Source organism: Limulus polyphemus, unplaced genomic scaffold, assembly GCF_000517525.1.
Source record: "Limulus polyphemus unplaced genomic scaffold, Limulus_polyphemus-2.1.2 Scaffold2641, whole genome shotgun sequence".
Classification (NCBI taxonomy): domain Eukaryota; kingdom Metazoa; phylum Arthropoda; class Merostomata; order Xiphosura; family Limulidae; genus Limulus; species Limulus polyphemus.
The window spans coordinates 97969-110852 of NW_013668251.1; the positions used below are offsets into that span (position 1 = coordinate 97969).

General features: G+C 34.6%; 1 protein-coding gene across 1 annotated transcript in view; it reads left to right on the forward strand.

The window, feature by feature from the left end:
• Positions 1–12884, forward strand: part of LOC106467514 (4-hydroxy-2-oxoglutarate aldolase, mitochondrial-like) — a 72116-nt gene that overhangs the window by 15365 nt on the left and 43867 nt on the right. Inside the window, exon 3 of the mRNA XM_013927872.2 lies at positions 8241–8368. Coding sequence (XP_013783326.1) covers positions 8241–8368 — 128 coding nt within the window. The remainder of the gene's footprint in view (positions 1–8240; positions 8369–12884) is intronic.

Genomic DNA, 12884 nt, shown 5'->3' on the forward strand with positions numbered 1-12884 from the left:
TATATATATATATATATATATACACACCTAAGATTTCTATTGGTACAAAATATTTTTATATTTTTAATAAGCATATTATATATATTGTATAATATGGAATTGCCTTCATTTTTACACCACTTGTAGCATAATACACAAAACCAAATAGATACTAACAATGGTAGAGATTATTTTTTAATCATTTGATTTTAAATAGTACTGTTAGGCTGGTCCAATTAAAACAATGCCAGTCAGTCTGTGTATTGAGTTGAATAACTAGTTTATTAACCATTTGTACAAATTATTTCACTTTCCCAAACAATGCATTACTTGGGCCTAACTGCACACTCAATTTGTTTCTCTGTTACTGGACTCAGGATTAATTACCCAGTTTTAAGGCTACACATTCAGGTTGTTTTTCTGATTGCCTCACTGAAGAGACTATAAGGTGCCCAGAAACTTCAGTTACTGTGCTGTATATCTAATTCTTATTCAAAAGTGATTTTGAAATCCAAAACTAAAAACTGTTTACATCAGATTTTACCAAATGATGCTAAAGCTTACTGTTTACATCAGATTTTTTTCTTTTTAACAATTTTATGTGTAAAGTGCCCTCTTTCCAAAATCAGTTGCAAGACAGATAATTATGATATAAAGTTTTTAAACAAACAATAGTATAATTTAGATATATGTAAAAACAAAACATTATTTTAATTATTCACAATAGTACTTAATGCTTAATTGAATTATCTCTGTAGTCTGTAGACTTGATGTTAAAAGTACACAAATATCAAACTCTTGTACAAGTCTTGTACGTACCATAATTTTCATTAATATTCATTCATGTAACTGGAACTTATCAAATTTAATTGTATTAAATGCCAAATATTAAACAATCATAACTCACTTTTTTATCTATACAGTGATTTGCTTCTTTTTCCACTTTCATCACCTGTACTTTATCGTTATCAGTCATCCTAAAAAATTGAAAATGTTGAAACACAGTCTTTTTTTCTGCTATAAAATTGTATTTATTTCATCATTTTTTCAACATGGAAATAATTTCTAAGTATATTAAATATGATGTTTCATGATTTAATTATTATTTTAAAGAAAATATGAAATCTAAAATTCACTTTAACTGATCAAAAAACTTGTAATAATCATTCAGTTTACTTCCAGTACTATTACTAACTGTAAACCCAATTGTCGTTTTTGTTTCATTATACAAAATCCTGTTCAAGTTTTTGGCATTGAATCAGTTGTATGTCTTGAGTGAAGTTATGTATGAAAGATACTATGAATTGAACATAAGCTTGCATTATGGTTAATCAAAAAAAAGATATATTGTAATCTTACTTAAAAAAAATCTAAATTCAGTATAATACATTCAGCATTTTTTGGTTATGTTGATACTAATATAAAACTGCTTTACTTCCTGCTCAGTTACATGAAGGGACAGCTATGTCTTGTTTGCTACATTTGTCATAACAACATGCTTTCCGCCACGAGGTGGAAGCATATTTAGACTCTCAGCGAATAGACCCTCTCCTGGAAATGTAGGGCTCCAGAATGGAGTCTGTGGTTACCCTGAATAGATCACAATTTTCTAGGATACATCTGACCCTAACCACTGTGCTGAGGTATTTATCATCCCTACACCTTTTTTAGGAAGCATCTTGGCAATCACCACATCCCTTTGAAGATGAGTTGGAACCATTGTTAACATCCATCTTGGTTCGATTGTCAACTTCTGCACTTTTTCTAGTCTCTTGGCTGGTATGCTGTTGGGATTTTTTGGATAGAGATGAGTTGTTAGAGGACATTTGTCTACCTGCTTTTGCCCTCCATGAGGTACATGAGGCCCTTTTATCCAATCTTTGATTTTTGTTGGTGTTCTAGGGTCTTTGGGTTCGAGGTTTGATTTTGCCCATCTGTGTTCATCCTTGTCATTTTTGGCTTCTTGATCTTTCTCAGCGCCTATAGGGGGTCATAGTTTAGCCCTATTTAAGTGTCCTGACATAAGCCAATTGGTCCATTGGTACCCAGAATAGATTCCACCCATATCTATGAGGTTCCTGCACTCTGCAAATTTCTGGATGGGTGAAAACCCTTTACCATTATCTCCCTAATTGGTAGTGTTTCTGCCTCCCATAGATCCTCTGATTTCAGAACTTTGTTCCTCAGCTATCAGAGATTTGTTTGTCAAGGGACAGTGGAGTCATTCCAGTTCTTCCTGGGTTTTATTCCCATCTGTTTATTGCGCCCAAGAAGATGGAAGATTGGCATCTGGTCATTGGTATTTCTTGTCTAAATTAATTCCTAGATCCTCCAAAGTTCATGATCAAGTCATTCCTCACTCTGAGTTGGTATTTTTTGCCAGGACTGTGGATGACGAAGTTCGAAGTTTCTAATGCCTATCTGCATGTTTCCGTAGCAGAGGTGTGCAACCATTATCTGCATTTTGTGCACAAGGATCTGGTGCTGCAATTCAGGTCTCTGCCCTTTGGACAAGCATATGTGTTCTTCCAAAAAGTATGAACCTTTTCTCATCACCTCCATTCTCTGAGCTTGTGCACACACCATTCCATGGATGTTTGGCTACTGTTGGCACCATCTCGTTAGTTGGTGGAATGTCACACCTAGATACTGCTTTCTGAAGTAACCAAGGCAGGATTTATTATCAGAGCTGAGACATCTCTTCTCATTCCAACACAATATATCGTACATCTGGGTGTTTTTTTTCAACATGTATCTCGGTCAGGCTCAGCTGACTCCAATCCGGCTCCACACTATGGAACAGGCAATCTGACTCTTACTCACGTCTCCTTCTCACATGGCTCTTTATCTTTTGAGGAAGTGGTCATCACTCAAATCCCTCATTCTTTTGGGACAAGTGCACAAGATGACTTCAGTTGTCCCTGTGCAACTAATGGACCATGAATAGCGATCCACTGGATTCCCCAGTTTCCTTATTCAGGATCAACATCTTTGATCTTAGATGGTGGTTAGGTTGGAAAAATAATAAATTCAGTGTTCCTCTGCCGCCAGCTTGTACAGAACTCCATCTTTTCACAGATGCCTTGTTTCAGGGATGGGGTGCTTATCTCAAAAGTCAGGAATTTCAGGGCCCATGGATGGATGACGAGGCTTCCTCCCTCATCAATGTTTAAGAACTTCTTGCTGTTCAAAAGGCAATTTCTCAAGGTCTGGAATTATTAAGGATCAAAGTCGTTATGCTTCACTTTAAGTAGGCATTCAGTACAGGTCTTTTTGTTTTCAAACCTTGGATCTTCTATATTGGGCCCATTCCCATCATATCATCCTACTAGATGAGTCACATTTCATCAAATTCATCACATTTCCATGTCTTTAGTGGCCTGGTTGAATTGCCTGCTGGAGGACATTGTGCGGGATGGTAAGTGGATCTCTCCCAATAATTTTATCTCATATTATTTGCATGATCTGGCAGTATCTTCATCTGAGGGTTTTCTCCTAACCCCTGTGGCTACCTAAACCACTTCCACTAGATTATACAGGGGTGGGTATTTTCATTACTACCTTTCAGGGTCCCTTACCTCATTTTTCACAGGATCCCACTATGTGGCGAGTGTTGTCCAAAGGGTGTGCTTTTATGAAACCAAATCTGCACTAGACACAACTAATTCAATATACTTTATACAGGATGCAACAAGCTCTGTAGAAATGAGGTGTTCCATAAGACCACCTAGAAGCAGACTGGGTGCTATTACTATACTATGCTAGACTGCCACTCATGGACTATCATGAGTAAAGCATAAGGGGATCCTGCCCATCCTTGCCAATCAGTGGATTGAATAAATCAGGTCGGTTTGCTTTTAAAAATTTAGGGAACTTCTTTCACCTATTGCACTGTTTCTCAGAACTCCCCAATGCACATTACCACCCCCATATTTTACTAGTGGAGATAGGAGGTCCATACCACTCCTAGTTTCCAGTCACTGGGGTATTGGACAGAGGTTATTCTTCCAGAGTGTTTGAGTGACTTTCCTCCACTCTTGGAGAAGAGGGTGAACTTGGGGCACTCCTAACCGGGACCCTGGATGTTCTTTGCCTAGACATCAGTAGGAGCGTCACCTACTCGAAATATTGATTCAGATTGATAGTCAGCTATCTGGTTGGGTTGAGTGTGGCCTTTCTTTTTGATTAATACTGGCTCAATACATTGTTCATTGAAGAGAGTCCATTGTTTCCTTGTAATTCCGAACACAGAGTGGTCCCATCCTGGGTTCTTGGTTGAGCACAGTTGTTCCACATCCTCCCCATAATTCAGTGGAATTTCCCTTGCACACATGATTGGGGAGTGAGGATTATATTCATGATTCCAGACTAGATGAGTTCTGCTTTCTCAGTTTAAGTAAGGTGAAAAGGATCTTGTAATTCCGAGTTTGGGGCTTTGCCTTTCAGACTTCTTCAGGTTTAGGAGAGGGTGTTGTCCACTTCAGTGTCCCTTCCATTATTATCATGATTCCGGTGGCTCAGAATCCATAACTCTTTAGCTAAGGGTAGGGATCCACTCATAAATATATATATATATATTGCAGTCCAAATTCTCTAGCCAACAATGTGGGATTTAGAGCCCATGGCCCCATAATTCCAACCCTGAGCAGTGGGACCTTGGTTACCTGGTTGGGGCATGGCCAGTGGTGATGATGGATCATGTCAAATTCCACGCACAATGCATGATTTAGGTTCCTGGTGGAGAGCATACCTGTTCTGGATGTAGTGCAGTTCCCCCAATAGGGTGCTAATCTTCTATTGGCACAACCACGATCTATGCAGATGCATTCTGAATGAATAATGCCCTCACCAGCTCCTCCACTTTGTTAATATGGGATTCTAGCTGGTAGTGAGAAGAGGTAAGTATGTTTTTGAGGTTAACATTCTCTTAAACCAAAAATGTATTTCCAGTAATATTTACTCACACTCTCCCACACTTCATCCTAAGAGCCAGTATTAGAGACTGTGGATTGAGTCAGTCTCGAAAAAGTGACAATATTATCTGAAAGAGGTGCTTATATACAGTACCAAGATAAAGGGCACATTGACATGGGTGGAGAGTGTCATGAAACAGATATTACCAAGGGCAATTAAGTAGGGAATAAATGACTGGAGCAAGCAAGAAATAACCAGACCAATGCTTAGATGAACAAAAAAAGAAACCCTAATAGTTGAGTAATAGCTGTAGTGTGAGTAGAGGTAAGTATTATTGGAAATACATTTTTGCTTTAAGAAAATGTTAATTTATAGACTAAACATTCTTGTATCTTTATTTATATGTATTAAATAATTTTGACAAGTCTTTTTTCGTATTCTCTGTTATTGGGCTTGCATGTTATATATCACACCATATGCAAGTCCATTTCTTGTATTCTGTGGTATAACCTAAAATGTCAAATCATAGGTACAAATAGTAAATAGAACCAAATGTATTACATTGTTTTAACAGTGGGCTTATATGCTTAATATATACATGTAAGTATATTACAACTGAAACCATCAAACCAACAATGTTTCTAGTGAAAAACCAGTGATAATATTGGAAACTAGCTGCCTAAACCAGCTTTGAGATGGCTCATCCTTTACAACTCCAAGATTGCTTTGCCATGGCTTTCTAATCCCTGGAATCTGTTATATCCATTTGGGGGACTAACATCCTGTCTCCAGTAACACTCTCTAGTGCTCATTTTTCTTGCCATCTTCTTCTCCTATCTGAAACCCTACACCATGATCCCAAGTGTTTCTGGGGATCTACAGTTGGTCCTTTCCAATACTCTGGACAGGGTTTTGTCTTCTGCCTTGTTCATGCTTAGTTGACTCTTCTGTTGTTGGGACCTTCTGGGATGTGATGCTTTTCTCTCTACCATTCATCTTCCCCATTCTAACTTCCATGACCCCTGTCTGGTTCCTTTTCTTTACCCTAAAGTATACGGGGTACCTAATGCCTTGAAGACTTGGGCCAAAGCTGCCTGACACCAGCCCTCCCTTTTCTCATCTCCCACAACCTCAGGAGTCCACTCCTGTTCCTTGACCTTGTGAACCTTCTGCCTCTCTCTCTTCCCATTTCTCATCCTTCTACCACTTCTTACTGTCTCCCTACTTATCTGGGTTGGCTGGGCAAGTTTTCCATCTATGATCATACTGACCCTGATTGCCTTTTGTGTCCAGTTTGAGTGGTCAGGTGCTACTTGGCATGTATGTTTCCATTTCAGGATTCCTGCAATTGTTTATTCTTGCCATGGGACCCCTCTTCTTCCAGGGATCTTGCGTCTTTAATGCTTACCAGATAGGTTTATCGGCTTATCTGTATTATCTATTTCTTCCTGAATGGAGATGCTCACGCATTTTGTCATGTCTCATCACATCAAATTTGTCACTTGATTTACTTTCCAACCTTGCACTTTCAATGATTCTTGGAAGAGATTATCCAGGCCAGAATTTCAACAATGTCCAATATCTTATTCTACCATTATCTCCATATATGGCAGTTTTGTCTCCCTTAATATATTGCCTCCCTCAAATCACCATTTTCCAAGCTACTCACTATCTTTAATGGGTAAGTGCCTTTTTTATCTCCCTATCTGTTTATGATGTTCCTACATTTTCCTTTTGGAACCCACCCAGTGGACAGTGATGCCTCTTGGAATATATTTACTTTCCTTTACCCAATGAGTCAGAGGTAATTGAAAGCATTAATCCCACCTTCCCTGCCTCCTAAAGTGCCCTTTGCAGTGGATAGGTCCAATTGGCTCTGAGCACCTCTTTGGTGTTTCCCCAATGCAAATTACTCCCTCCTAGTCTTGGGGTGGAGTAGGAAAGACCCTTGTTACTCCCAATTCCTAGCTGCTGGGGTGGTCAATTTGGAGAGTTCCTTCCTGGTTGTGTGATACTTCCAGAGATAGTCCAGGTGTGAAATAGAGAAGGGTTGTTTATGTTAGTCGAATGTTGGTTATCCTCTTTAATGTAATATACCAATTATCTGGTGCTTTTACCAGCCAAGTGGAACAAAGTGTTCTTCTTATGTACATACATTCCTGTACCTAAGAATGAGAAATTGTACAACAGAACACATACCAAACTGTAGGGTCTCATCATTGCCCTTGCCACACTACACCTCATGTCCAACTGACCTGTTGACTGCAAATGCTCAGTTGAACATGTCTTTTTCCACCCATCTCTACATCACAATGGCTCATTTGGCCTTCCTTTAATATTTCCATCTGGATGAAGAGTATTCCCTGAGATAGATGTGGTCTCCCAAGAGTGTTACCCCTTTAATAAAACCCTTCTATTGGGTGTTACATTCCATAGGCTTTCCCTTTCAGTCATCTTTGCAATTGCAACAGCCCTTCTACCACATCAGTGTGGGATTATAGCCACTGTTTACAGAGAGGTAAGCATATCATTTTGGAAGGTAACATTTTCCTTACCCCAAAATTTATTTCTGATAGATACGTACGTCTCTGCAAACCTTCCCAGCATTCTTTCTCATTACTGGTGCTCATTATTTTTTGCCTCATCTAAGAATGAAGTTAATTTTAAGTGCAAGTGCTTATGGGGATCTACTGCATGTGGAGGGTGTGTTGCCCTTCTATTGGTGGAAGGCTACTGTCACACAATGATTACATCATGTACTAAAGTGTGAGATGGCTCAAAGTTATTGGCATGTGCAAAATCTCAAAGGTAGCTTTGCAAGGAACAGCTACTATGTGCAAAAAGGTAAGTATCTATCAGAAATAAATTTTCAGGTAGAAAAAATGTTAATATTGGTTATGTAATGTAATAAGATTAGTTTATAGATGCTTTAATGTTTGTAATAACTTTTGAGTTATTTACCATTGAGCATCCCAATTAACTTATTCTTAAGGAGAATTGAGATGATTCTTTTATCTTAAATAGATAAAGAATGTCATTTGGCTGGATCAATCAGTGATAAATTTAATACCTGATTAATTTCTTATTGTTATGTAGTATTTTGCTTATTAAGTTGGGAAGAGGTTGGACTTGAACATGGAGAAATTTCTGTGTTTAACTTCTTCTGGAGCCTGTTCAGAGGCAAAAAAAAATTACAAGTATGTTTTTATATGAAATAAAATCTTGAATTGTGCAAAGCTTTTCTTTTTGGTTATGAACCTTTAAGCATTGTTCCTCTTTTTATATATTTCACATAGCTACAAATTATATAGAAATAATTGTGATAAATATGCTTGGTTGTTAATTAGCCACAAAATCAACGATTGATATGACAAAGAAGATGGCAGAAGCAGGAGCTGATGCAGTCTTGGTTATCACACCTGCATATTTTAGAGGGCGCATGAGTGAAAATGCTCTAATAACTCATTACACTAAGGTTGGTTTATAATATTTTACAGAAAATTAAACTTGATTACTTTGTAACAGTTAATTTTCATTTAGCTTTAATTCATAAAAGTTATTCTAATGCATAACAGTTTTTTGTGTATATGCTAGCTTCTTGTATTTATCTCTGAAAATTCCCAAAATATTATAGAAATGTAATAAGACTGTTACAAAGTTGTACCAGTTTATCTTAGAACAATATTTTGTCCATGAAAATGCTACACTGGGTAAGTGCAAAGCATATTTAGCATGAATTACATGTACTTCATGCTTGCTAATATGATACAGCATTTTCATCGACTTTCCCCAAAGAAGTTGTTGCTCTCACTACCCTAAACTAACAATTATAGATTTTTTCTTGTTAGTGAAGGTTACTTAATTTTATGTACAAAAATTGGTGAATTTGTGATGAATCAGTGTTTTTCTTAGTTTGATTAGGAGTTGATCAGTTTCATGTTAAATGTGCAGATATATTTTCTTGATACATTTGAATTTTAGTTATACAAATTGTTATATTGACAAAATCATCCTGTGTGTGTATCTAATTTATATATAATTAATTAGTAAACAATGTGTTAAATTAGGTTGAACATGAAACATAAAGAAAACCATAAAGAGTAAATATATTAATTGTTTGATGAGAAGCACAATTGCATGTAGAGCTAGGTGATTAGTGGAATTTGATAGTTGATTGTCTGACTCATTACTGAAACACATTCAACAAATTGATTATTCTCACATGATTTTCTGACTCATTATTAATGAATTACATGCAACACATTGATTATTCTCACATGATTTTCTGATTCATTAATGAATTACATTCAACACATTGATTATTCTCACATGAGACTTTTGGATTGGTGAAATAATCAAAGATGGTAATAATTAGAAATACCAATTTTGATTAGTTAATTATTTTGTTGAATTATGACACTAATCAATTAAGTTGAATAACTTTTAATTAGTCAAAGATAATAATGATAAATCGTAATGACAATATTTCTATCACTTAGATAGTTAGAATAACTGGAAACACTAATTTTGATTAGTTGATTATTTCATGACTTTAATCAATTTAATTATAATTTTGAGTAATCCATCATGCTACGTGACATTATTTTAAATTAATTTTTTCATTTGTAATATCTTACTAGATAGGAAAATAAAGTTGTTGATGCTTTGCTTTATTATCATACTCTGATTTTTAAGACTTGCACCTAAGTGATTATATTAAGTTTCTTTGTGTTTATCTTTTTGCTAAGGTCTTTATGTATACATTCTGATTCATAATGGGAAGCATATTAAGGTTTGGCATATTTTTAACCTTATAAAAATAAGAATAGTAATAGTAATCATCTGAATCTTTGGACACAATCACTAGTATCATATGTACCTGAAGAACAAAATAAAAATATCAACAACCTTGCATGTATGTTGAATATTGAATGCTAACCAATGAAGCTTTTTTTTTACTCATCTTCTTTTTGTGATGAAGTTTTTTTTTGTTTGTGCAGTCATCTTTAAATTATTTCACAACCAGGAAGTGCTTGAAGCTATATATTACTTATGATTTTCACCTTTTTTAAAAAATTAAGATATATGATATAACACATTTTGATGAAGAAATATATAATGGTACATTTACTAATTCAGTCTGAATCTTTGTGTAAGTACAAGATCTTGTCAACATAACTTGGATTAGGACAATGTATGCCACTTAGTTTTGCTTTATCTGTTTGTGTATGTAGGTGTGAAAGTTTTTATAGTTTTTATTTGTGCACATACTTTTGTTCTCTTTCATTAGGGAAGAATGTTTGGGACTATGATATTTTCTTAACTTTCTAGTTAAAATTAACTTTGATTTATTTGAATATGTTAAGATATTATTCTGTTGCAAGTTACAGTTTTTACAGTAATCAAGATTATTTTTAGAACGGTACAAACTTGTGTACTTGAAATTGATCGCACCCGTGATTGAAATGTCATACCTGTTCTAACAAGTAATTTTCCTTGCTGTAACAGCTGTAACTTGTAATGAAACAATACTTAATCAGCAAATAAACTCAAAATGAAAATATTAAGATATTGTGAAAGCATTAAATAGTATACTATTTGGCTGTTCATTATCTAAGAAAACACTGAGTATTGGTAAGCCAACAAAGAAGTGATTATGTACTATAGTAAATATATAATACATTTCCAGGGCCAAATTTAGACTCTTTGAGACCCCCCCCCCTCAATGCAGTAATGCAATGCTGGAAGCCCCTTCCTAGAGTGATTCAAAATTGAGACCCTCTACATTGGGGTTTGAGGCTCCCATGCAATTGCATGTGTAACACCCCCCTCTAAATCTGGCACTGCATATTCCAGAAAATATTTGGTGCAGGCAGATAATGAAAGTTATTACATTAATCTCTTTTGTGTATTAATTCTAAACAAGGTAAAATTTTACAAGAGAAGTTAAAATACAACCTTTCTTCCTAAAATATTTTTATTATAAGTCCAATTGGAAAATTGATCTAGTTCATAACCAACTGGTTCATTCAAATAATTCTTTTATTAGTTCAATTAGAACCCACTTAAGATGTTTTCTCTAAAAACCAATAAGTACACATTTATCTATTTGAAACATTTATCAGCAAGGAATTTTCTAGTTGGAGTTAGCTTATAATAATACTTAGTTAGAATATAAACCATACAATTCTCATTTATAATTTTGTCTAAGGTTAGGTTTCTTGAATCATTTTTAATAATTTTTATTTTACCTATCTTAACCAAGGTGAATTTGCAAGTTATCTTACATTAGTATGCATTGAAATATTTGGAGAAAACAAATGAAAAGCATCTTTGCACAGTTGTTGGTTGCACAGTATGATGATAGAGGATTTAGTATTGTCTAAAGAACTAATAAAATCAAGCAAGTTCTTTTTCCAGATATAAGGATATAAGTAAAAACAAGTGCTTAAGTTTTTGAGTAAGAGAGTAAGTTTGCCTGCAAGCAAACAATGAGTTTGTTTATAATATCTAACATTTTTCGCTTTTTGTATTAAGAGTTGGCTCTTTAGATTTATTTTATCTTGGACACACTCTCTATTAGGGTAAGACTTAGTTGTATCCTAGTCTAGGCTACGAGGAAAGAAAACATGCTAGCAGGAGCTTTTTGTTTACAAAAGTCTTTTACACTTCAATTAACCACACTGTTTTTTTGTTACAACTACACAATCACTTGCCCTGTTGTAATCTGTGGTGTTGCCTTGTAATACCAAAAGGTATTATTATTTGTACTGTAAAGTTTGATGACTTTTATTAATTATTTGTATTGTGTGTGAAATATGTCATGTCTCATTCTTTGTGGCCCTACTACCAAACCTGCATATGAGAACCATGAACCTCTTGTTTTTGTGGGCCTGGACTTCTCTGCTTTGCCTAAAGTCCTCTAGATAGCACAATAGCTGAAATAATTTGTGTGGAAATAACTGATTTTCATAAGGAGAAATATTTTTAGATAGAGAATTTAATGAAATATTTTTGAAAGTAAACATTTTTATCTGTACTAACTGATATCATAATAAAATCATGATGTATAAAACATATCAGTTTTAAACTCAGCAGAACAGCCTGGAGGATCGAAACCATGTTTACAAAAATTTATTAACCACACTCAAAAAAAAAAATTTTATTCATACCTGACATTTCAACTTAAGCCTTTTTCAAGGGTTATAACTTCATATACAAATACAAACTAACAACTGAAAAGAACACATTCAACAATTAAAAACTGACTTAACAATAGTAATTTCGAGTGTTATTGCATGCATGTTAAAAGGAATTCAGAAGACTAAGGGACAGTAAACTGCAAGCTATCAAACAAAAAATAATAACAATAATTACCAAGGCCAAGAATTATTTCTGTGTATTTCAGGTTCATAAGATTCAATTCAGGGGAGACTCTTTGAATTTATGATCAAGGAAACTATTACATTTTGCTGAGAACTTAATATTAAATGGTGTTTTATCTACTGTGTCATGTTTTGTTAGAAAGTATTTAGAAGTTGCCTCTTTAGAATCAAGATTCGTGGTGGCATGGATGTGATCCTAAAAACATTCATGTACTGGACGACCGGTTTCATCAATGTAATTATCATCACACTTTATACATGTCCTTTCATGCATTACATTTTCAACAGTATAAGAGTTATCCAGTCCATCGTGATATATAATTTTATGTGATCATTTAAGTGTGGGCTTTTTTTTTATACTGTTTGTTACTGAATAAAGTAATAAACTAAAAAAATTAAAATATCTTTCATATTTACAAAAATATTCTTACAAAATTAATAATTTCTATAAAATACATTTAAAAAATGTCCATTTATTTATAAACGATAAATAAGTCAGTAATTATTGTATAAAAGTAGTACATATTTCAGTTTTGTTACAATCGAGATAATTATTCTTACACTTGCATACATACATATATATATATATATATATATATATATATA